The 25380-nt window shown below is 39.0% G+C and overlaps 3 protein-coding genes across 4 annotated transcripts; 1 reads left to right on the top strand and 2 right to left on the bottom strand.

The window, feature by feature from the left end:
• Positions 1-499: 499 nt before the first annotated feature.
• On the bottom strand, positions 500-8277 carry map9 (microtubule-associated protein 9). The gene is made up of 13 exons (XM_040145129.1): positions 7941-8277; positions 7699-7789; positions 4948-5472; positions 4669-4862; positions 4479-4572; positions 4335-4402; positions 4153-4217; positions 3888-4050; positions 3226-3312; positions 2944-3105; positions 2702-2847; positions 1947-2082; positions 500-1691 (listed from the first exon to the last, which is right to left on the bottom strand). Exons 1-13 carry the CDS (start codon positions 8010-8012, stop codon positions 1572-1574), a joined length of 1923 nt encoding a protein of 640 aa, XP_040001063.1. The 5' UTR covers positions 8013-8277; the 3' UTR covers positions 500-1571.
• A 3311-nt stretch (positions 8278-11588) lies between these two features.
• smim14 (small integral membrane protein 14) lies at positions 11589-20656 on the bottom strand. Of its 2 annotated transcripts, none has more exons than XM_040146759.1 (5): positions 20278-20656; positions 15340-15435; positions 14348-14396; positions 14034-14188; positions 11589-12693 (listed from the first exon to the last, which is right to left on the bottom strand). In XM_040146759.1, the coding sequence occupies exons 2-5, from the start codon at positions 15412-15414 to the stop codon at positions 12655-12657; spliced, it is 318 nt and encodes a 105-aa protein (XP_040002693.1). In that variant the 5' UTR covers positions 15415-15435; positions 20278-20656; the 3' UTR covers positions 11589-12654. The 2 variants fall into 2 exon arrangements, with proteins under 2 accessions (XP_040002693.1, XP_040002692.1); XM_040146758.1 differs by lacking the exon at positions 20278-20656 and adding an exon at positions 16648-16836.
• ube2kb (ubiquitin-conjugating enzyme E2Kb (UBC1 homolog, yeast)) lies at positions 19824-24780 on the top strand. Its single transcript, XM_040146757.1, has 7 exons — positions 19824-20156; positions 21050-21143; positions 21249-21307; positions 22304-22386; positions 22490-22589; positions 22867-22995; positions 23485-24780. The coding sequence occupies exons 1-7, from the start codon at positions 20094-20096 to the stop codon at positions 23557-23559; spliced, it is 603 nt and encodes a 200-aa protein (XP_040002691.1). The 5' UTR covers positions 19824-20093; the 3' UTR covers positions 23560-24780.
• Positions 24781-25380: the final 600 nt, after the last annotated feature.

Genomic DNA, 25380 nt, shown 5'->3' with positions numbered 1-25380 from the left:
GGTTCACTCTGGACCCTTGAACAACAACTTATGAAAACAATCTCACTTCAAGATCCATTTAGTAGCTGCTCTGGAGCTTTCTGATGCTGAGGTGAGACTATTATTCAATTTAAGAAAATGCATAGAGCTCAAATAATGGGCGATGTGAACTTAATGAGTAATGATTATGGTTAGTCTGCCAATGTTTGTGGAAATGCTCATATCTTATAAAGTTGCTGAAAGTATTGGTAACATTTTTGATGTCATGGATGAACTTTGAACCTCAACTCTGTAGAACAGTTGAAAATATAATTAGAAACAACATGATGGTATGATTTATTGCAGGTCTGTTGTATTAGACTAATAGTTTTAGCAAGTTTAGGTGTTCCACATCATCCAAATAGTTCTGCTGCAAGGTCATTTTTGGGATGAAATGAGAAGCCAACTGTGAGGCAGCCCTTATTGTCTAACATTGATACAGACATCACTGCACCTCAATGCTCTTGGGGCTTAATCTCTGCAGCCAGTTTCCAAAATCTTGTACAAAGCCTTCTCAAAAGAGTGGAAGCTGTTGTAGCAGCAAAGGGAGGGGTAACTCCACATGAATGCCCATATTAATGGCAAACGGCTGTAATATTCAGATGTTTGCATACTTTCGGTTTCATTTTTACAAGAACGCGATGACCAGAAAGAGTTTATAGTTTTGTAAGCTCTGATTTCAAAGAAGGTTCTGGAGAAGTTGCAATTCAATTTTTTTTTTTTTTACATTTCAACATGCACTGTTTTCCTTAGAGTCAAACAGCACTGGCACTGATAGTTGGATGTGAACATTTCCCAGCTTTGTGGGGGAGTCTTTTATTGCATAATAGAGTAGTAGCAGACCTAACAGCAGGCCATAAACAAATCCCCTAACAACACTTACTCATTAGGACAATTAGGATGCATTGTGTTTAAGTTGTAATTTTAAAATGCTTCTCTCTATCGAAACTTGTTTAAAATGTCACCCCCCCCACTGGGAGGGAGAAATTGTGTTTATTGCATTGTTGCATAACCTAAGAGATTATGAAGGACATTTTTTAAAAGCCTAAAGTAAATGTTTTGAATGATAGAAAAAAATGCAACGAAAATGACTAAAAACGTAAAAGATGACATGCAAAACCAACCACAAATAAATCCACCCTTCAAATCAACAAATTAATTAAAGTTTAACATAAGATGTGTCGAGTGTTACACAGATCTGTTTCAAAGCTGGTGTGGTTTAGAATCTCTTATAACCTAAAGGCAAAAATAAAGTTTACATGGAGGTCAATGGCAGTTCAACCATAAACATTGGCAGAGAAATCAGCCAAATCAGCCAAAATTTTTCCATCTTTCTAAACGTACTGTAAATTTCACCAAAACGCATATAAAATATAAATTTGCATCAGAGCTGCTGGTTAATTCAAAACCTCACAAAAATATAAAATTTAACAGCTGTCATCAACTATGTATAAAAACATACTTTTGATACAACATACAGTACAAAACTCACAAGTTAAAATGTAACACACCACCCACAGATATTCAAGGGGTGTTATGTTACATTTCAAATGTCATTTTCGAAATGGTATAGTTTTATTAGGAGGGCTCCACGGTGGAGGTGGACTGTCTTGGAGAATCGCTTTTATCCGTCTTTCTTCTCTCTGTCGCTTTTGTTCTAGATCTTTTCTTGCCTGTTGGGGAAAAAAGAAAAATCAGTAATAAAAAATATAAACATTTAGAGCCACCACCATCATAGGCACCTCTTTGAGTGCTGGCAGATCTAAGAAAACTGTCAGCGTTATGTAAAAAAAAAAAATCACCCACAAGAGCTCCCACTGCAGGCTGCTGGTGACTGCTTTGTGCAACCATCTGTCTCAAAAACAAATAAGCGAGCAGCAGTACCTTGGGTGCCACTAATCATGAGTATCCCACGTGATTCCACTTACCAGCCAGTTTTCATACAGCTCTAAAGCCATTTTATCTCTCTCTTCTTTCATGTATCGTTCCTCCTCTGCCTTATTTTTGATTTCTTTGCGCTCCATCGTGACTTTTTCATGGAGAACATCTTTCTTCTTTTCACACCTTAATCATTTCAAGAAAAAAGGTCACAATAGTTTTAGAAGAGGGTTACTTCACTGTTTATGTTTTTATGATGGAGATTCAGTGATGACATGACTAAACATCCAGCTTTGGCTGCCATCTAGTGGTTAATAATTTTCACATCCAAACAGATTTGAGTTGGATGAACAAGCTACTGATCAATGCAAGCATTTTTTTGACATGCACAGCCTCCATTTCGTGAATGCTGAGAATGTTTACTTTTACAGCCCCAAAAAAATGTTTAAAATCAAGCAAAATAAAGTGATATAATAGAAACATTTTTTTTTTTTTTAAATAAGCATGTCACTCTTACCACCAAATTACAGTAATGTCTAAAGTTCAGTTTCCTATGATTGCACAGCAGCTGTGAGACTGGTTTGGCTGTACAGTTAAAACATTACAGCAGATGCTTGCTTCTTTAGGGCTTTCATTTTAATTACTTTGAACAACACACATTTCTGGCCAGAAGTGAGACAGACATTAACCTGTAGAGGTCAGTGCAAAAGTGCTACCTTGCTATAAAAAGATTGAATATTTCAACACTCTTTAAATAAAAGAAATGAATAAATACCAAATGACAAAGTCAATGATTTAAACTCACCAGTTAGAAAAAGCAGATTTGCTCTCTCTCTTTCTTTCTTCCTCCTTTTCTTGGTTTTTCAGTTTAAGTTTATTTTCAGCTTCTTTCTGTTTTCTGTACTTCTCTTTGAGTAGATGATCATGCTCCTGTTTCCATTTGTCAAACACCTGTAATGATTATTAAATTACTAATTATTATTCCTCCTACACACAGAAATGCTTGCTATATCTTTCAGAATAATGCAAAATATATCAACTACATACCTGTTTAGCAGACTGCCATTTTTCTTCTTTCTCTTGACTCGCCTTTTCCTCTTTTCTGATCAATTCTTGCTTTTCTTTGGCTTTTGCTTTGAGACTTTCTGCTTTTTTTTCTTTCCAAGCCTCATATGATGCGACAGCGTCTTCCTTTTTAGCTTCTTCTTCCTGTTTGTTTTTAGAAAGATGATGAGGAGTATGCATATATCTTCAGTAACCATGTGCTACTTGCAATCTTTAGAGATTGTATGTTGTACTGTAATTCCTGTCTACAATTAGATTATTCACCTTTTCCTTTTTTTCTTTTAGGATTTCCTCTTTCTTCTTTAGTTGCATGTTCTCTCTTGACTTTTCCTTTTTCTTTTTAAGCCATTCCTGGTAAGAGTGGACAGGGATTTTAGTTGAGTGAGAATGCAGTGTAGATACTATGATGCCCTCTAGTGATGTAAATAATCAGTGTGCAAAACACACACACATCTTTTGTGCAAAAAACTGTAACTGTGAATTCTGCCTATCAGGACTCGCAAGATTGTTAAATGTTCCCTTTAATTTATTTTATTTTATTAAATTAGGTAAAGTACAATGTTTCAAACCCAAATCCTGATATGTGAGGGTAATGTAATAAAACCTGAGAAAAATATGATAAAAATAAAAATTATAAAGGGAGTGGTTAACAGGATCAAGTCCTTGGATGGCATAAATCAGTTTACTTGCGAACTTGTACAGTCTAAGTTTCCTATATACCTGTACTGGTATATAGGAAACATAGGTATGAGATGGAGCTCTTCTAGACAGTGCTTAGGAGAACTGCACTGATTGTGCATTGTCCTTCACCAAAAAACACAGTGTAGATTCTCAATGTGGCCTCTTACAGGTGCTTTCCTCCACCATATTGTTTAAATTCTACCTACTCCTAGAAAAAAAAACCACAGGCTCATTATCACACTGACCTGGTAAATGGCAGCTCTGAGTGAATCTGCTGCTTGTGGCTGAGACTCTTGTTGTGACACTTTACGGTCCAGAACTTTGAGAGTTCCCAGATACTTTGATTCCACTTTTCTGGAGCATGTACTCTGAGATTTCTGAGTGATCTTTGAGTGAGAACTTGAAGTCCTAGTTTAAATAAAATAAAAATGATGGTCAGTCAAGTTATTACCCTGTTTTATCCATGAAAATGTGTGTATCTATTAGTCTCGCTCGGAGAGAATTACCTACCTGGTGTCAAATGACTTTTCCAAGGTGTGAGAGAGTGGAGCGAGGGAATGATCTCCCGAGTCTTCCTGAAATAACACAATAAACTGATTTTTATGAATCTAAAAATAATCAGAATAAAAGGCAGAGTATATCTAATATGAGGCTAACTAAAAGGCCAAAGGGCACCATGAAGAATGTCTTACATTAAATTCCTCAAATGATGTAGTGTACTTTCTCTCCTGCTCTTTGCTGTCATTGGAAATAAAGTCATCTGAAACGAGAAATTAAATATCAAGAGGATTAATGAAAAAAAAAAAGGTTATTGTGTTAAAAGTGCCAAATATTACCTTTGGATCCAGAATCAACTGTGGACTTGGTGAAGAGCTGTGATTGTTCACTCTTATTTGAAGAGGATGAAACTGCGTGATCTCCTTCTGTCCACTACGATGACACAACACAACAAACATGCTCTTATAGGAGACCCATTCTTTTTGCCCTGAAACCTAAAATGCTGAATAATCATGCAATGAGACACACATGTGGACTGCAGCTCCTCACGGCGGTGTTGCTGGATGTGTCAGTGGAGAGGGGAATGGATGCAGAGGAAGTCTGGGGCCTGCTGAGATCCTGAGAATCAGTTTCTTCAGGCGGCTTCTCTGCGGCGTGAAGGCTCAATCCCAGAGTCCGTTGTCTTGGTTTGGGTCTGGGTGGCTCCCTCTTGGCAGCATTATCTGAATAAAAATCAGTTTGTGTAAATATACATTTAAAATCTGCTCTGGTAGTTAGAGGGCGTGGCTTGTAAACCTGTATACAGACCTGCTGAAGGCACATGTTTGAGGTCAGACCCTGATAGATGTGGAGTTTGGGAGCTTTCTTCCAGAGCAGGGTTCCTCTTCTCCCCAGGACCTGGCGTTTCTGTCACACTGCTGTCAGACGGTAAAGGCAAAGGCATGTCCAGAAGAGTATCATCTGAGGTTTGGTATGACAGAGATTTACTTGAGCTCTGTCTTGTGATTTGGGGATCGACAGACTCCACAAAACTGTTTTGAAATTGTGTGTCATCCTCACTGACATTTGTGGAGTGCTGTGGGGAAAATGAGTTGCTGTAATTGTTGTGTTCAATGGAAGAGTCTGGTGGCTCTGATGTACGTGACTCTGATGCCTTTGTGTCTTCTGAGTGAGAACTGATTCTTTGCGTTTTCAGGAATGAAACTTTCTTTGTTCTCCCATGTTTGCCATCATCATCTGAAAGCTCAAAGTCGTGGATTTTTGCTTTATACTTCCCAGCTTTAAATGCATCAGTCCTCTTTTTTCTTGATTTGAGGAGTTCATTCAAAAAATCTGTAAAATATAGAAATTCAGTAAATGACAAAACAATTGGCAATGCTTTTGATAATCAAATAATCATCTTAGTCATTTTCTTAAAGAAAAAATATCAACATTTGCAGGTTGCAGCTTTTCAAATGTGAGGATTTTATGCTTTCCTTTGTTAAACACCACAGTAAACGGAATATTTTTGGTTTTTGGGATCCTGATCGTACAAAACAGGACATTTAAAGACATCACCTTGGGTCACAGGATCTTCGACTATTTTTTGATATTTTTAGAGAGAAAATAATCGTCAGGTTACTTGATAATGAAAACAAGTGTTAGTTGCAGCCCTAAAATAGAGACAACCATCAAACTGCATGTATTTACCGTAAGTTGACAAAACAATCGTGACTCAAGGTCCACTTACTAGCTTCTTCTGGTGCTTTAAAATGCATCACAACATCCCTTCCAAAGCAGATGGTTGCTGGTCAACTGAGCAAACTCAATCCACTGAGATATACCGAGAGATCCGGTTGAAAACTACAGAAATATATAAGTAGTAGACCGAAGTTGATATAAGATTTCTAAGTCATATTACTGTTTCTAACTTCCCCCCGTCAAAATTCAACTGTTTAAGCTGAAGATGTCTGACTATCAAACCCAGACATCAGAGAAATGGAATACAGTAATGGTGCCTGCGTTAGACATATGGTCTGTTCTATTGATGTTCTGCTGCTATTCTTGTTGCCATCTGTCTTTTTCCTCTGCAGAGCAGTTATATAAATCCTCCATCCTATTAACATTGGCAGTAAAGTATGGTGTGGACTAAATGTACTGTTCCACTGGCTGTAAAACAGTGTTTTTTTTGTCTGATGTACCCCCACAGCCCTATCAGTTGACCAGTACCCCTTCACTGACACCACCTGGCATTTTACAAATGTGTTCACCTGAATATATTTTTAATATTTTTGTTATTTAACACTGTTAGTTACATAAAGAAGGCTACTGTGACAACTTTTTTTTTTCCACAGAAGAAACGAAATGTCGATATTTAGGCTTGGTCTGTTTTAGAGCTATAATTTTAATTGATTAGTCTAATGACAGAAAATTCATCTGCAACTATTTTGATAATTGATTTATTGTTTCAGTCAAGTTTTAAGCAAAAATGCCAAATATTCCCTCATCCCAGCTGCTCAAATATGGAGATTTCTTAGTCATTTATAATAGTGAATGGAATATCTTTGTGTTTTAGACTACTGGTCAAATAAAACAAGCTTTTTGAAGTCATAAGGAAAAATAACCCTTAGTTGCAGCCCAAGTCTGTTTTTTCAGCAAGTTCAGTCAAGTTTTTATTTGTACTACTACCACTTGAAGTGGCAGAAGCTGGACTATTCGTTTATCCATTACTTTTAGTTATATATTTTGACTTCACTGTTAGCTGGCACACTCTCTTACCAAATCACAATTTCTTTGTTTTGTTTTATTTTGTTTTTGTTTTTAAATTGATCTGAGCAACACAAACCCCCTGGTGACTGCATATTCAGTACTGTGCAAAAGTTTCAGGCACTGCAGATGTTTAGATTCTTATCCATAAAGCAATACCATCATTGAGGCGTCCGATCGGTCCCAAATTCATTCTGCAGAATGACAACCCCAAACACACACCCAGAATCATAAAGAACTATCTTCAAAGACAAGAAGAACAAGGAGTCATGCAACATATGGTCTGGCCCCCACAGAGCCCGGATCTCAACATCATGGAGTCAGTCTGGGATTAGATGAAGAGACAGTAGCAACTGAGACTAAGAACTGTAGCAAGTTCTCCAAGAGGCTTGAAACAACCTACCTGCTGAGTACCTCGAAAAACTATGTGCAAGCGTAGCAATGAGAACAGGTGCTGTTTTAAAGCAAAAGGGTGGTCACGCCATGCTCTGATTTGATTCAGGGTTTTTTCTGATTACTGCACTTTGTATGAACTTAACTATTCACGGCATTATTTTTGAAAGCATCCTCACTTTACTTTTAGTGTCTAAAACGTTTCCACAGTACTGTAAGTAACCCCTAGGGTACAAAGACTGATTTATAGATGCTTAAAAGGAAGAGGCCATAAACAGCTCTCAAGATCAGCCATCATTGGACACAGATATGAGCGATATACACAACAACATGTAACAAAAGCACTAAAGAGTGCTACGTCTTGAGGACCTTGTGTACAGGCCAGTCTTATTTGGATATTTTGATGCTCTGCCATCTTACCGTCTTCATCGTCATGGAAGTCATCAGAGTAGGAGTAGTGATCTGTTTTTGTTTTGCTTGCCCTGGCAGAGACAGCAGCCTGAAGTTCATCCTACAACGACATCATTTCAGGTTGACATGCCACTTCATAAAAAGGCTCCAGAGGGCTTTCGGTTTACCTAATCCTCTCATGTTTCCATTCCTCCATTGATAGGATATCCAGAGTGCATACGATATGTATATATATATATACATGTTTTTACCTGAAATGTGGTTCTTTTCGATGTTTTCGGACTTTTCTTGTACGCCAGTGTCTCAAACCCCTGGTTTGTCATCCTGAAAACTATAAAGACGTCCCTCTGGTTGCGTTTACTGACATTAGCATGCTAGCTACTGTTCGCTAAGTTCACTTTAACAAGTAGATAGCTGCTGGGCTTCCCTTGCTACCATTGTGGCTGAAGTACCATTGTAAAAAGTCTGATTGCCACATGATTACTGTCTAGTTCATTACATACTAAAAAGCTATATAAACTCTATTATCTAATGGCAAACTGACATAGCTACAGCGGGCTAACTAACTTGTTGATGGTAACCCAGGGAAACCCGTTTCAACACTGCGCATGCTCAAATAATACCAAAACAAGTTGGACTTGAGGCCACTGATAAACCGATATTTTTGAGCTGCAGTTACATTTTGGTGCCACTTTCTGACCAGGCACTGTTTATAAAAGGTTTATAGGAGTAATTAATGTGTTTTATTAATAGTTTATAAACTAGCTTATTAACAAGTATCTGTCAAGGCCCCAGGGCGGTGGTGGTACTCAGATCTTCTACTTAAGTAAAATAGCAGTGTGATATTTTACTACTTAAGTAAAATATCACACTGTAGAAATACTCTGTTACAATTAACAGTCATGCATTTAAAATTTTACAGAAGTAAAAGTACAAATGTATTAGCATCAAAATATACTTAAAGTACTAAAAGTAAAGTGACTCATTATGCAGAATGGCCCATTTCAGATTAACGTATATTACTGTATTATAATTATTTATGCATTAATGCATACATCACTTTAATTTTGCACGTGGTAAAGGTACAGCTAATTTCTTTATATACTTCCGGGTAGCCTCTGAATTTCCCTCTCTGGAGCAATAAGTCTCTTACCTTCCCAGTATTACATCATTTTTTTTATTTGTTGATTCTATTTTGTATTATTAGTTTCAACCTGCACAGTGACTAAAGTTATCATTATTACACCAGTATCATACTGAGGTTTTCAGGTCCTCTACTTGAATAAAAGTAAAAATACCACAATTTTAAAATGCTCCATTACAAGTCAAAGTTCTGCATTCAAAATTGTATTAAAAGTATGGAAGTATCAGCAGTTATGTGCAAAATATAAGGGCATCAACAGAATGGCTACTATCAGTGTATAAGCAGCATGTTAATGATGTGGCTGGGTAATAGGTAGTTTAATGTGTAACAAAGCAGTATATTTTTTAAGATCCAAACAAAATTTTCCTAAAAATCTAGTGGAGTAGGTATAAAGTAGCTTAAAATGAAAGATATGTACTTAAGTACAGTAACATTAGTAAATATTCTTAGTTACATTTCCACACTGGTTGTATTCTACAATTGCTTTGAAGAACAGTTGATAAAACACTCAGTAGGCATTACTGCAGCTGCATGTGTTAAAGCCAGAATAATATTTTCACTAACAACACTACAGATGTGTGTATCTGCTTTAGTGTACTCAGGAATGCACAAGCTTCCAAAAAAAAGAAAAAAAACACAGCCAGGCAGTAAGACAGAATACTTTTTATTTTTTGTTTTGTTATATTAAAAGTGCATAGTTGAAGCCCTTTTACTCTTAAACAGTAACAGTGTATATCGAGGTCTCCTGTGGTACCAGATAGTCCAGTTGGTCATCTCAACCATCCAGTATGGCCTCCCCCTTCATTATTTACAACTACCTATTGTTTGCCCAACAATTTCCTTCTTATATCTCCTCCCTGCCCATATCCGAAGCAAGTCTAGAAAGATGTATTAAAAACCAAAAATAAGACATTTGCTGATATGTTAATGAAGAGTAGCCAGCTACTGAAGACAGCTGGGATGAACTCATCCCACAGTCGTTGCAGATCATATCCAGATTCAAAAAAGACCCTACAATTGTAATCCAAGTAATTTCTGATATCACAGACACCTGCGAAAGTAACACAAGACCGAATTACACTTTAACAACCATGTTTCCATGAGAGGGGCATAATAAAGATCTTCACAAAATACAGAAACCTTCTATTCCCCTCTGTAACTTTGAGGCTGTGGTTTGGCCGCTGTTGCACTGCGTTATAAATATCCAACCACATCTACATACATGGTTAAGGAACGAAACATCTTTCACCACTGTATTGGTCTGCATTAGGGGGTTTCTATTTATCTGTTCACAAACCGTATTTCAACCTTTAATCTAGCAGAAACACCTTCTCTAAAGTTATTTAGATGTAAAGTCAAACACTTATTTAGTAGAGATATGGACCAACTGAATTAACAAATGTAAAAACAAAATAACCCTGTAGCATAAACCATGCTAATAATAAGGAAACATCACAGAAAATGTGGAGCACAGAGGGATGATTCCCTTGCCGTTTCCCCAACATAAATCTAAAATGAAGAGGATCTCAAATATTGCTGTTCCTTCACCAAAAGTTGTTCTCTAAATCAGCACTGAGACAAGAACCATAGGCATTGTTTGAAAATGCACCTTTTCATTTCTTTCCTTTTCATTGCTTTGACATATCGTGATACAGAAGTTGTGAAGTATAAACTTTGGATTGCTCCCATTAACCACAGACTGCTGTGATTCTCATTAAGAAAAGGAGAAAAGGCTCTCATCCCCACAAGGCCACCCTTTTTAGACAGCTTAATCAATACAACACAGCTTCAAAATGACTCTAGATACCACAAGAAAAGTTCTAAAAAATATGATTCTCAACTACTAGTAGGTCACTATACAATAATCATTTTCTTTTTTTAAACCACAAAATAACTACAGTACACAGAATCATCTTAATGATTAAAACTTATTTTGTTTGTGCTGAGTATATTGTTTTACAATGACCAAACCTATTAAAATCTTTGCCTGCAATTCATCTCATTTTGTGAAATGAGTGTGAAATGTGAGCATTTAACTTTCTTCTAAAGAGACTCTTGACTGAGGAGAAGAATTGTTATCGCCGTTTTGTTACCCATAGCTTATTGCAAAATGTGCTGGCCTCTTCACCTCCCTTTACTACAAAAACAAACCATCTGATACTTAAAGTGGCTATAATCAATATTTTTATGAAAAAAAATGTATCAAATGGCAATGTGAAAATAATATGACAACGTGAAAGGGGTTGCTGGTAGTGATGAAAATAGAGAATTATGACCTGAATCTGCAGCTCCCCTCGACTTTACAGAGCTTTGTGGCAAGTTTCACCTCAATGTTGAGCTGTCTCTCTCATAGTGTTGTTTTCGGAAAGAGCAGGCAGCTGTTTTCAGAGAAAAAGCTCTAATAAACCCACTGTCCACTACTTGCTCAGCACCAAACAGCAGACAGACGAAGTTAGAGACTAGCTGGTGAGCATATTGGAGCATTTAGCAGCTAAAGAGTCAGATGCTTCCATCATGAGTTGGTAGAGACCAAAAACAGAGGGAAAATTGGAATTATTTTCATTAGGTGGATACAAACATGACTCTGAATAAATGCTAATGTTGCTCCATAACTGCTGGATGTTTAAATAACCAACTGTTTGCTTTATCAACGTTATAAGGTGATAATATGTAACTGTTGTGTTTACAACTTGTTTGAATTTGACCGGGGGGAAAAAAAAAAAAAAAAAAAAAAAAAATCACTAAGGGACAGACATGTTCTTTGAAATATAGTTTATAGTATATAAGAGATCTGACTCTTTGCTGGCTCAGGTGAATAGGTAATCTGGATGTAAACACAGAAGATTAAATCACTGCATTAAAATCAATATGCCATGTTATTGCCAACAAAATTGTAATCCTTCAGGATTCAATTTAATCAAATAAATGTATTAAATGTATTAAATGATTAAAAGGTCTCTGTGCTGCATTGATTATGGTATCAAATGTGATATGTGAAATGACATCATTACTGGCACTGTTTAGAGTTGTAACTATAAAGTGGAAAGAGAGGAATGTTTCAGATAGTCTGAAGAACCTGCCACCCTTCATTACTCAGCAAAAACCAGAGCAACAATTTAACTGCCCAAAAAAAAACTCTCTGCTACCCCCCTCTACTCCCCCAGCCCATGTGACACATTCCTTCATTTTGAGCTCATGTCTGAGTTTCTGAAGATCAGACTGCACCAGAACTGAGACCAGGGACTGACTCAGAACGACGCCACACCTCCTGATTAAAAATTTGGTGAAGTACAATGTAGAACCCAACTGATTCAGCACGATGCTTATATTGTCGCCAAATATTATCTGTCAAAACTCGCTTTTCACAGGTAAACTGTATCAGCATATATGTTAGCAGATATGCAAAACCACATTTCTTTAAAGTCAAGTTTGGATGTGATGTGTTTTTTGTGTGGTTATTATAAAATTTCCTATGACATGCCAAAAATGACCAATGCTGAAGCAGAAGCAGATTAACTGCCTCCATCGTTTACGTTGTGTTTGTTTAAAAAAAATGAGCACTGATCATTATATCATCAAATGTTTTTAAACTTTCAAATATATCTGCTCTGGCCTCATCAATCCAGTATCAGTTAGGCTCTAGTAACGGGAATCAAAGACAGACCTATCCAACAATGCTGTGGTATTAGAAAAAGAAAAAAGCCAAAAGATATTTGTATGAAGGTTGACAGGGAGATGACGCTGTCTTGGTCACAGTTACTAGCTAACTGTGCAGCTCCGGTCAGAGCAGGTGGAGGAGTGCTGGTCTTCTGGCTCCGCTGCTAGTCAATAGGAGGTGCTGGGGGCTCTCTTCCGTCGCTCTGTAACCCAAGACAAGAAAATAATAAGTCTTTCAAATAAAAACAAGTGAGCAGCACTGATGGTGCTGCTGAAAACCACGCAGCAGCACCATCAGTGCATGCTGAAACCACTCCTGTGGAAATACTCAGGAAAATATATTTGCAGACACATTACCGAGTATGATTTTATATCTTTCATCTTTTCATCTGGTTGTATACATGCCTGTACAGGCCTGTTTCACTTTTAAAATACAGCTCCAGTTTTGTTTTTGATCAGCATCACAGAATAAACATTTAGTTGGTCTGGTTTCTAGCTTTGCTCATCTTTACAAATACTGACCTCACGTATTTTAAACATTGCAACTGTACAAGTGTTTTGAGTGTATTTAAAAGTGGTGTTAGCTGTATCGTACAGCATGGGAAACATCTTATCAAACATACTGGTCTAAAAAACAAATGAAAAAATAAAGACTGATCTACAAAGCCAGAGTTCATGACCTATAATAAAGTTGCTGCCAGCTGCCATTTTTTTGCACAATAATTTCTGGATTTCAGTTTGAGCCAGTAAAAGCATAAAATGTGATGACACAACAGCAACAACAGCTACTGCTAACAGAAAAAAATAAACCAAAAGTGTGTGTTGTAGTGACTCTCAGTCCATAAAGAAAACATATGACGAAAAGATATTTTACTAATCCCAATAAGAGCAAAGCACTTACTGAGTCTGATGAAGTCCCTTATCAGTGTTAATAAAAGATCCTTTTGGGTGAGTGTGTGGTCACTACCACCAAACACTTTTTTCTGACTACATCTTCATCTTCCAGTTGCACCTCAGCCTTTGCAGTCCACGCTGTGCACAAAGCCTTTTACCCTTTTTAGGCAGTCATATGCCAAAATAACCATAAATATGCATAAATAGCAATAAACCTAGGCATATGAATCCACTTAATTTCTGCATGTTTCATAGTGTTCCATCTCGGAAAACAAGGCAGTAAATAGTTCTAACTTTACAAGACACGTAATTAATAACTAGCTTACAGTAATTCAAACACAAAACTGTCCTTACTATTATTCAACTTAGCTGATAATGTTGCTCTTTTCATTTTCTTTTTTAAAATACATTGTTAGCATTTATCAAATTGAAGTTTGTTTTTGCATTTAAACTTGGTTTTATTTTTAAATAGACAAATTATGTCTTACTCACTTTCATGAGAAACTGATTTTCTCCTGAAAAACAAACTCCCTCCCATTTTATGAGTTACTGTCCACGGGATGTTCCAAGTTCCAAAGTAAACCAAGGCGGGGAAGTGACTACATTTAAGATGACAATGTGATATAAAATGAGTTTGATTAGTACTGACGTTGTGGGGTCCAGTGGGTTTGCCTGTGGGACGGGAACCCCTGAGACTGGATGGGCGCAACAGGAAAAGGACCAGAACCACCACCACCCATCCCATCAGAACCATGGGGAGGGTCAGGTCACTTCCTCCGCCGACCGACCCGCTGGGACCTGGCACTGAACACAACAATGTCTCCGTACGTCACACATGTAATCTTCATGAATATTTTAGATTTGAGAACATGTTTGAGTGCAGCTGTGCTTCCACGTGCCATGACTTGTTATGTAAAAACACAAGGTCAAATGTGAACTACATGAATAAGTGGTCATACATACATTCCTGAGGGCACTCTGTGTCTGTGCAGTAGGACTGAGATTGCCTCAGCTGAAAGAAAAATCACAGAAGAAACAAAGTAGATGTAACAGAAGGGAAGAGTAGGAAAAATAATCTCATTACTTCTTCCACTTTATGACTTTAATGACTGCATCGTTTATTCTGGTTACCACTGCCCCTATCTGGGGAGAGAGCCGACCCAGGTGCCCAGATAGGACGCTGTAATAAAACTTACATACACCTTAAGAGCTCCTTATTACGTCAGGCACGCAAACATGTGAGCCGCTCACAGCTTACTATTACCAACGGCACATATTCACACGTGGTCGGTGCAAAGCAACTATCTAAAAGGTCTGCCGTCTCCTAAAATACACTGTCCCTTCTAACTGGCATATTCTTTAGTTATTTGAACATCACCCTTTCCTGCTGCAAGCAAGTCAGAAACCCCCCCGGGGCGGCTTCAAGCTCTGAGCCAACTGAAGCTCGTCATGCAGGTTACACCTGTGCGCAAAAGGGCCCATGAGGTCACCTGGAAACTGACGCGACATAACCACAATGCTGTAATCTTTAATACTCTCGGGAACTCATTTCAGCGCAACAATTTTTACCTCATCTTTTACAACACACTCTCCGTTAAGGAGGAGCCAGGGAATATTTCCAAGCACAAGGCAAACCTGACAACAGAGCGAGACGTCTTTACGTGGCAGATCAGATAGACTCTCAAGATAAACACTGAGCAGGAACCAGGATATGTTGACTCAGTATCACTTGGAGGCTTTTCGTTTCATTTGCCCCTCCCTCTCTGGAGGCTTTCATTTAACTGGTAGTTGATAATCTCTTTGCTTCCTTCTCTCAACTTCAGCAGGAGATATTTTCACTTCACATCGCATACTTGGAACACTCTGACCTGTCCCTGCACCTCAACTCTGTCATAATCGAGCCCCGTCACTTAGATTTCCGGTGACAGTGAAAGGCGCTCAGTTCCTTTACTTACCAGGTTGATGAGGCGTCTCATCGCATACTCTTGGGTGCAGATGCACTCACAAGGGTCAAAGCCCCCCTCCGCCATTTCTCACCAGACGGTGTCCAGCTAGGAACAAAACAAAGGCACTGTATTTAACTGAGACGTACATGAACAAGTGAGAGAAACCAAATGCTGCCGGTTGTCAGTGCTGTGCTCTATTGTTGTTTCACAGGCACACACACAGATTAGGGGGGAGGAGACTACTCAGTTGGGACAGTCAGCAGACTCCGTGGCTGTATTATATTTCTGCATGTAATCTAGGTTTTTGTTAACAGCCAAGGCTGTCCCAATTTTTTTATGTATTTATTTGTTCTAGCTGTTGAAGGACAGCTCAACCTTATGCTGCCAGTAAACACGATCTGTCCTCTCATTTTTGCTCTGCAGCAATGCAATTTCATAGTGTGCACCTCAACCTTGGTGACTTTATTTTATTGAATGAGGCCTAGATCTTTTTCACTCTAATTAGGCCTTTATTAACGACATACTGCATATTTTCTGAGTTGATTGTGGCATTGTCCGTGTATTCCTGTATATCTCGTTTCCCCAGGCATAGTTATGACTTTGAGGTTGACATGAATGCAATCTGCGGGTCAGACATTCTGAAGAAATTCTTCAGCATTTCTGTCCTGCTGTTTCTTGTTATGTATTGGTCAAGGTGCATGTCCCTCACCAATATGTCTGCAATAAGCAAATATCGCCCCATATATCGACCAGGCCAGTTTATCTGTCCAGCTCGACTGCAAAACATTAAAGTCAAAAGTCGAACATGCTCTAAATCAACATTAGGCCATTCATTTCTTCATCGTATTTCTAAGGTTAGTGTTCGTACAATTAAGTATCGACCACTCTGCTCCAACCCGAAATGCTATAAACTGTTAAAACACACACACACACACACACACACACACGATATGCATACGTTTACTTCATAGGACATTTTGACTCAGAGAGCTGTAGCTGCTATATCAAAACATGTACACGTTCTATTTTCCGTGGGTGGCCGCCTGCATATTTCCAGAGTGACGACCCGACGAAGGGAACAGTTTACCTCGCACCCGCAGAAAATCCACTCACGCACCGCTACCGTCGCTCCGGGTTTACCGACCCCATGAGCTCTACGTCTCGCTCTCCAGCTAATTCAGCCAACGTTGGACGTTAGCTTCTCAGTAACCTAGCCAGTACACCGAAAAAAGAAAGCTCCCAGCCATGTCCGGTCGATGAGCGTTTGATTAGAGACAGATGTGACAGCGAGCGGCACCGAACACGCAAACCACTTACTGGAGCTTCGAAGATGTTCAGAGGACGTTCACTGTCTTCGGAGCCGCTGCGCTGTTGTTTTTCCCCCGACGCCGTTAACATGCGGACATGTCAACCGATCCGTCTGTGTTTTGTTTAATACACGTGAACCGAGCCAGTTAGTCCTCGCGATGGACATCCGGGACCTTCTGCGGCGGGCGGGTGAAACGTTTCTTATTGGGCCGGACGTTTGATGAGCAAGCCTTTGAGCCAATCACAGTAAGGAACGATTATAACGTCTGCATGGTAAACAAACCGTCCAGGTGTCTGTCATCATACGGAGGCAGGCGAGGACTTAAAACATCTGTACAGCTGTTTAACCACATATGCAGTGGTGGAATGTAACTGAACACCCTGAAGTACTTTACTTGAGTATTTTCATTTTATACTACTTTATACTTCCACTCAGTAGTCTACTATTAGGTAGTAAGGCAGTTATAAATGTTGGCAAACCATTAATGAGAACTAAGGGTTTAGCACTTTCTAATAAGTCATCAGGTCTGCAGATATAAATGTTAGTATGACATTAATTAAGGGTCCTGGGTTTCTCAAGCCATCAGCAAAAGTTAGTCAGTCACCTGTAATTACAAATGTTAAAAAATCCTGGGTTCAGCAATTCGTCAAGTCTGCGGCTGTAAATGTTAATAAGCAGTTTATGTGATAGTTATTACAAGTTTACCAACATTTATATTTGCATTAAAACTGAGCAGAAACACAAGGCCATGTTATTACCAAAACATTTTATTTAAACAGGGAACACTGATGCAAGAGAGTCTTCATTCAAACAACAATCTTGGAAACTTACTTAAAAATTTAATAAAAACAGCTCTTACCACCAACATTTCACATGTATTGTATCGTTCACTCTACATTTTGACTATTTTTATTTTTGCACCCATATCAACAGCTAGTCAGACTCTATGTATGAGTTCACAAATGGTCCGACCAAATTGTGTCTGCAGTTGTAAATGTAATAAGCAGTCTATACATGCATTTTGGTCCATATGGTCTGCAGCCGTTTTTCCAGAAGATAAATGGTCAACCAGTCCATTGGAGGGGTAGGCTTAATGAATGAAAGAGATAAAAAAGACAAGAAAAGTGTTGTGCTTGAGGGGGAGGAGTTTCCCAAATCTGGCAACCCAAAAGTGTTTTGCCCATCAGCTGGCTGCATCTTGGGTAATTTACTCCATTTTAGGCCATTATATTTTTTACAACCTTCTGCCAGCCTATCCGTCAGTCAAAAGTATAGTATGCTATAATATGTGATGGTTAATAAACATTTTCATACCATGTAAAATGAGAACTGGTTTACACGATATCATATGAGAACATTGTTTTATTTTAACAATTATTTTTGATACGATGAGCATTGATTTATGTTAATGCAACATAATAAGTCCTAATTTCACATAAATAAATCACTGCCTTTGCGGGGAAAAGGTTTGTATTTTATCTAACGGTATGGAAATGTAATGAAGCAAACATAGGAATACCAACATGTAAAATCAGTATTATAAGTAAAAGTTTAAGATTTTACTGGGGAAAAGTACAGAGGTATCAAGAGCAAATTGTTTTCAATGTATTAAAAGTAAAAGTACCTGCAAAGCAGAACACTCATTTAGAGTGTCATTATATTATATAACGGGATCATTATTATTTATCCATTCATTTATCCATGTAAGTAGCATTTTGATGTATCTGGTCAAGAAGGAAGTAACTCTGTTGGGTAGTTTTATCATATCCATGTCTTGTAGATTGAAGTACTAACTATAGCTGTCAGATAAGTGTAGTGGAGTGAAGAGTACAATATTTCCGTCTGTGATGTCCGTGAGGAAGAACAAAGTAGCATCAAACGGAAATACTAAAGTAAAGTGCAAGTACCTCAAAATGTACAACAGCACAGCACTTAGTTACTCTGCTCTACTGAAATCCGTTGGATTAATCCGTATACTTGTCACTCAGTCTGGGGAGAATCTGACAGCTTCCTTTTGTTACTGTTATTCAGCCACTTAAGAAGCCACTAAGTAAGAGATGAAAGTGACTTCAATGTCAGTGGATGTCTAAACCATGAAAGCAGCAGAACTGTCAGTGCAAGAGCAGAAATTTTAAATTGAAACGTCAGTTTAAATTTAAGCGCCACAGATAGCTGAAGTGTGGGCACTGTAAATAGTTGAAGTGTGAGTATGTAAGCAGTGATAGCAGTTTAACTGCCAGTTGAAAAGTAAAAATAAGTTGAACCTGTCAAGTACCACTATTTGATAAGACACCGCTTTCTGGTTTGGCACCATTTATAAAAGGTTTATAATCTATGATTAATGGATTTGTTAATGGCTAATAAATCATTTACTAGTGCTTTACAGATCAGTTAAAAGACATTAATGAGAACAACTTTTAGGTTGCCACGTTTTGGAAAATGCTCCTGCACCATTAAAATTTGCTTTTCTTTCAAGCTGGCTGTTTAATTAACTACTGAGACTTTTCCAGTGGACTGTTTGACCGTATATCTTCTGAAAAAAAGGGCTGCAGGACATCTGGAACAAAATCCATTTATAAACTCCAAATTAAAACTTACCACAGCAGACTGAAATTGGTCTGACCATTTATGAACCTATACATAGAGTTTGACTAGCTGTTGATACGGGTGCAAAAGTAAAAGTAGTAAAAGTGTAGAGGTGAATACAATACATGTCAAATGTTGAATCAAAGAGCTAAAAAGACAAAAAAAAAAAAAAAAAAGTGCTGGAAGAGGATTTTTCCACAATCTGGCAACCCAAAAGTTGTTCTTAATAATGGTTTATAACTGAATCTATAAAGCTGTAGTAAATGATGCATTAACCGTGAGTAAAGACATTGATTACTACTTATAACTTACAACTTTACAAATAGCGGTACCAATCTGTCATCTTCCATCTGTTTACTTTTATTTTGCCCACTAATTCTAAAGACTAAAACAATAAATAAAATGTCCACAAAAACTGACAGATCACGGTCAGATTTAAAATCCTGACCGTTGAACAGTGCTAGAAATCAGATGTGCTCAGCACACGATGAGAAATGTCCTGAATGCAAGTTTGAAAAGAGCATAAACCCATGTTTTTCTACCCCCGGAGCTCATTAATGAAAGTTCCAGTTTGTACTCCATTTAGCCGCACTGTGTGTGCGTGTTCTGGACTGACTGACTGACTGACTGACGCTGTCCGCTGGCTGGCAGGCAGGCAGGCAGGCAGGCAGGCAGGCAGGCAGGCAACGGTGGACGGCAACGGTGCGCTGCCTCTGAAGTGAAAAGAAGCCGTAGACAGCGAAAGTGAAAGGAGGGCTCCATAACTGTGAAACGCACCTAGCACGCAGTCCCCATACAGACAGACAACATAGGGAGAGAGGCCCCGGGTCTATCGCTTCCAGGCAGCAGCGGCTCAGCGGACACAGCCATGGCTAACATCGCGGTCCAAAGGATCAAGCGGGAGTTCAAAGAAGTTCTCAAAAGCGAAGAGGTGCGGTAACGTTGCTGTTTTTTGTTTTGTTTGTTTGTTTGTCTTTTAACTCGAGCACAGCTCCTTCTTCGTTATAGTTTCAACTCTATTAAGACGTAAAGTGTCAGCAGACCCGAATTACCTTTGCTAACGTGGGGTCCCAGTCTTGTGTAGCAGTAGGTCAGGCCTCAGCAGGAGAACTTCAGCTGTAGCTTTAGCTTGATGTGAGTGTCTGGCCGAAGGTCTCCTGTTATGTCAGGTGGGTGTGTTCAGGAAACACCGGGGATCCAGCTTGACAGGCCCTCTGTTTCTAACAAACAACACCGCGTACCCTTTGGCTAATCACCTAACTAAAATAAGCCTGCCTTGTATGGGCTACAGCACACGTATCAACCACGGCACCGTAGCTGTCTGCCAGCGTACATTTAGCTACTGTCAACCCGGTGTAGCAGCCTCTAGCTTGCTAACGTTATTTTGACATCTCATCCACAGTTAGCATTAGCTTGCTGTGTTTTGCTGTAACGTTCATCAACTTTACAAACTCGTTAAACGTCAATCAGCTGTTGGTTTAGATGTGGACGGGCTGTGGTCTTTTAAAGTGCGTGTTTTGTCTGCCAAGTCTTTCCATTGTGGGTTTGTAGTTAACTTTTGCTAGCTTGGCTCTACTAGCAAGCTATCTGTGTTGCTAATGTAAATGTCTTAACGCTTTCTGCGAAACTCTGCAATAAACAGACTTCATTTTTTGTCAGTGGTAAATTACAGTTATTGTGCCTTAAGCAGCCAATATGTCTGTAGCTTCACATTTGTGTGACCTCGTACTTGACAGAGACTTGTCAGGGCACAGGCTGAGACCTGTGAGTCCATAAAACATCAGGGTATTTCACTGTGTCCGTCTCATTTGTCCCAACTCACAGACAAGTAAAAACCAGATAAAAGTAGATTTGGTGGATGAGAACTTCACAGAGCTGAGGGGGGAGATAGCAGGTCCTCCAGATACACCATATGAAGGTACTGTCACATGCCCGCTTTATGGCAGATATTTGTTACAAGACTTTAATGTTACTGTTCCCTAGTCTAAACCATTTTGTTGTATTTTTTTTTTCTTTTTTCCAGGTGGCAGGTATCAGCTTGAAATAAAAATCCCAGAAACCTATCCTTTTAACCCGCCAAAGGTATGTGCTTCAGTATATTCCATCTGGTCTTCTGGAGAATTACGTACTCGCTTTATGTCCTTTGCCTCTCTCACACTACTGCCTTTACATGCACACTTTTATCCTGGTTAGAATTACGGTTTTGGAGTAAACATCATATTCTGCTTTTAAAAACCTTGATACGCTCTTAATCAGGTTTAGAAAACTATACAGTGACAGATTAAAGAGAGAGTCTGATACAGACAGTGTGGAAGATGAACACTGTTGTTTCTCCAGTCTCAGGGAATTACTGGGGATCAAATGGAGAAACCAAATCCAGCAGAATCCTGGCAGCAGAAAAATAAACTTTATCCCTAACTGTTGACGTAACTGGAAAGGTAGAGAACAGATACTGCCTGATATCTTGAGGAATCAGAGACACACCTCTATGTAGATGATCATAAACCTGGCCACTGTGAGATCAGGAAGCTGAAAAGACCAGGTTTCTCTATGTTACGTCATATCCCAAATGAATGGGTGGGTCGTCTACATGAAATCCTCTATCACAGTATTTGTACTTTTATCCTGCAACACTGACATGTATGTTTATATAGTAAGTTATATAAATGTTTCTTGAAAATCTGTTGAGAAGCTTTTTGTGGATAAACTAACCAGAGAGGAATGTCTGTTTTTTTGGCTTATCCAGTGAATGAAATACCTGATAAATCTAGATTATTTGTCACATTGATGCCAAAATCATATAAAAATCCAATATTGTCGCGATCAGTTGTGCTCTGCATTACCCACAGTGGCCTAAAAGCGACATGTTAAAACAACAGCTATCATGGTAAAAAAACGGTATGACAAAATCTCTGTAGACAAATGTTTATCTTTTATATATCATGATACTGCTCAGCTATAGCCAAATATGATGAAGACAAGGATCATTCTCAAAAACAGGATACTACCGTGCATGTCCCCAGTGTAACCAACACTATTCTTATCCAGATCTATCTATCTCACATCTGTCTTTCTTAGGTGCGTTTCATCACTAAGATCTGGCACCCTAATATCAGTTCTGTGACGGGGGCAATATGTCTGGACATTTTAAAAGACCAGTGGTGAGTGAGACGTGTTTGAACCCTCTGACTCAGTGTTCCAGTGTTTACACGAGTAAAAACACCGTCGTCTTATCTGCTCCAATTTTGAATCTGTGTCACCCAGGGCAGCTGCTATGACACTGCGGACAGTGCTATTGTCTCTACAGGCTCTCCTAGCTGCAGCAGAACCAGACGATCCACAGGATGCAGTAGTGGCCAACCAGGTGGGAGAGACATTGCCCAGCATTTCCTATATTCAGATGGCAAATAACATTTTTAGTATTTAAAAAAAACCAAAAAAAAACCACGAGTCCAACGAGAGAGCTTTCTGTAGAATAATATTTTGGTAACAATGTCTGGTGCCGTCGTTTTTTGCCAGTGTTGTTCTGTGGACAGTCACAGGCCTCTGAACACAGTCTGTCTCTCTGTACCTTCACTTGTTGCTGAGCATTTAACCATGCTCACTGAGCTCTCTCTCTCTCTCTCTCTCTGCATCCCCAGTATAAGCAGAACCCAGAAATGTTCAAACAGACTGCAAGGCTGTGGTCTCATGTCTATGCTGGCGCTCCTGTCTCCAGTCCTGACTACACACGTAAAATAGACAAACTCTGTGCCATGGGCTTCGATAAGGTCAGAACCCGCTTTCCGTCTTTTGTTGCACTATAACATTTACAGTATATATTGACCAAAGCGTGGTGTAGAACTGGAGAGTTTAGGGGGGGGGAGTCATTTTTTTAAGCAGTTGTGAATATTTTCAGTCTATTTTTGGGGTTTGGACCATTATTCGGACAAAAAGACAGTTGAAGACGTCCCGTCGGACTCACGATCTTATCATTACCACCCTAATTGACAGCATGCTAGTGAACAAGGCTTTGTGTAGACTCATTGTTGTAAAAATCAAAGGATTTACTCTTAACAATGTACAATTTATTCAAACCTAATTACCATGGAAAGCATTTTTTTTTTTCACTTGTTTCATAAGCTTCGCACATTTGATGTTCATAAGAACATACAACCTATTTCCTTTGAAAACTGTTCTTTCAGCTTTTACTAGCTTGATATTGCAGTTATCACACAGACCACAATGTTTTTTAAATTTGTCTTTCCCCCAACATGCAGAATGCAGTAATAGCCGCCTTATCTTCAAAATCCTGGGATGTGGAAACGGCGACAGAGCTGCTCCTCAGCAACTGAGAGCCAGCCAGGTGTGAAGATCCCAAACAAACTCCCTTCGTCACCGCATCAGCTCCTCCCCGGCACATTCCACCATTGCCTTTTGTTACACAGACAACACCCCATTCACCACAGCAGTCTGAGCCTTCTTTTATAACAAGTGTGTTTGCAACAAACTCAACACCGGTAGCACCACAATCGCCAATATGCGCACCACACTGTTGCCTGTCTGATCCCATCTGTCCATTATGCTGAGTCTCTCAAAATCAAAATGTGTATCCCTGTAATAAGCCCTGAAAACTTTCAATCATGCATCTTGTCTTCCATGCCCTTTAATCATATTGACTCTGAAACTTTTATTCACAAATTTGTGTTCCTTTTAAATATTGCAAAGAATCAAAAGAACTGCCACTGCCTGGTGGATCCTCCAGCGTAAAATTTTAAAGGAAATCCTGCGTACTGCTCTCACAGCACATCACCATTCACTCCTTCAGTAGCAAGATGGACCTCGTGTTAGATTATTCTCTCTCTTATGGACATTTGATACTGTAAAGGTCCAGCTGGATTTAAATTTACTTGACTGGATAGTGTTCTGCATGAGCAGTGTAGCGGATTTTTCCTGAGCAGTTTATCAGAGATGCTTCAATCATCTGCAGAGGTTTGGATGTACAAAGGTTTTTCTTCCTGTCTGTAGAAGTAGAACAAGTCACACAGACATCCTCCTCATCTGCACACATACACACCAGAAAAAAGTTATCTGTAAATAGGTGCGTGTAAATTTGAAAATACAACGGGGATATACTTTTTTTCTTACATGGCATTGTAAAACAAATTATTTTAAATATAAACTATGCCTAGTTTACACTTACAAGGAAAAGGTATCTTTTTATGCTTTTGTGACCCACGGGAGATCTCTCTGAATGTCCTGTTGTTTTCTTTTTAAGATTGTTGTTTAGAGGTGGCACAGCCAAAATCCTGGCCCTGATGGTGCAGGAGGTGACAGCCAGCTCAGGCCCCTGAAGGGCCATCACATGCCACCTTTTCTGCTACACCACAATCCAACCTTTCCGTGTGTCTTCTATCTTCCTTGCATGTTCTATGCTGCTTCCCTATTTTGTTTGGCTAAAAGATGTGGTGATGGGGTGTCTGTTCGATTTAACATCCCTTCAGATTTGTGGAACCCGCGCGACTCTTCCTAATCCGTGGAGAGAGACGCCTGGAACTTCTGCTCGGCAAGCCACTCAAGCGTGAAATCTGTAGGGAACCAAAGCCTTTTCTGTTGCTTTTTACGAGTGTGTTGCTGGAAATCTTTCTCCTCTGCTCTGAACAGATTCATCTGGCACACCTCAAGAAGAAATGAGTGTTTCTGAATGTCATTAAGAATTTGAGTTTGCAATGCAGTGGTTTTTTTGTTTGTTTTGTTTTTCTAACTCATTTCAGAGCAATCAGTTTCAACCATAGGCACGGATTACGGATGTGCCCACCCTCAGTCCTGAGTATGAGCTTTATCACTAATCACTGCAGTAGTGCAGTAGTACTCAATCAAAACTTTGGCCATATATACAGGTAATGTAGGTGACGTCCTATATTCCCAGACATGCTTTACTACACAGCCAAATAAAATGCTCATTGAGGTTGTCTTTGAATGATGTCGTCTGAGTCGTAAAAAGAGGCTGGAACTCCTCTGTTATTCTTTGAAACAGCTAGCAGGCCTGAACAGTATTTTGACACATTTTGATTTGAGGTACATGGACTGTAAAGAAATGCTTAGTATATAGAGAAGTGGGGTGTTGATGCATCCTCACACATGGCCTTTTTCCCCCACCTTGCCCTCCAGCTCAG

This window comes from Xiphias gladius, chromosome 15 (genome assembly GCF_016859285.1).
Source record: "Xiphias gladius isolate SHS-SW01 ecotype Sanya breed wild chromosome 15, ASM1685928v1, whole genome shotgun sequence".
NCBI lineage: Eukaryota > Metazoa > Chordata > Actinopteri > Istiophoriformes > Xiphiidae > Xiphias > Xiphias gladius.
The sequence above is the reverse complement of the archived record's forward strand: the minus strand, read 5'-3'. Positions and strand labels throughout refer to the sequence as shown.

Bases quoted from the DNA above. Each gene is read 5' to 3' on its own strand.
- map9 (XM_040145129.1), bottom strand. From the start codon at position 8,012: ATGACAAACCAGGGGTTTGAGACACTGGCGTACAAGAAAAGTCCGAAA. The intron at 4,573-4,668 runs GTGTGTCTCATT...GTGTCATCGTAG, and splicing joins TGAGGAGCTGCAGTCCACAT to TGGACAGAAGGAGATCACGC. The intron at 4,403-4,478 runs GTAATATTTGGC...TTCTCGTTTCAG, and splicing joins AGTTGATTCTGGATCCAAAG to ATGACTTTATTTCCAATGAC.
- smim14 (XM_040146759.1), bottom strand. From the start codon at position 15,414: ATGGCGGAGGGGGGCTTTGACCCTTGTGAGTGCATCTGCACCCAAGAG. The intron at 14,189-14,347 runs GTATGTATGACC...TGTTGTGTTCAG, and splicing joins CACAGAGTGCCCTCAGGAAT to TGCCAGGTCCCAGCGGGTCG. The intron at 12,694-14,033 runs GTCAGTACTAAT...CTTGGGTTACAG, and splicing joins AACCCACTGGACCCCACAAC to AGCGACGGAAGAGAGCCCCC.
- ube2kb (XM_040146757.1), top strand. From the start codon at position 20,094: ATGGCTAACATCGCGGTCCAAAGGATCAAGCGGGAGTTCAAAGAAGTT. The intron at 22,387-22,489 runs GTGAGTGAGACG...TGTGTCACCCAG, and splicing joins GACATTTTAAAAGACCAGTG to GGCAGCTGCTATGACACTGC. The intron at 22,996-23,484 runs GTCAGAACCCGC...CCCAACATGCAG, and splicing joins GTGCCATGGGCTTCGATAAG to AATGCAGTAATAGCCGCCTT.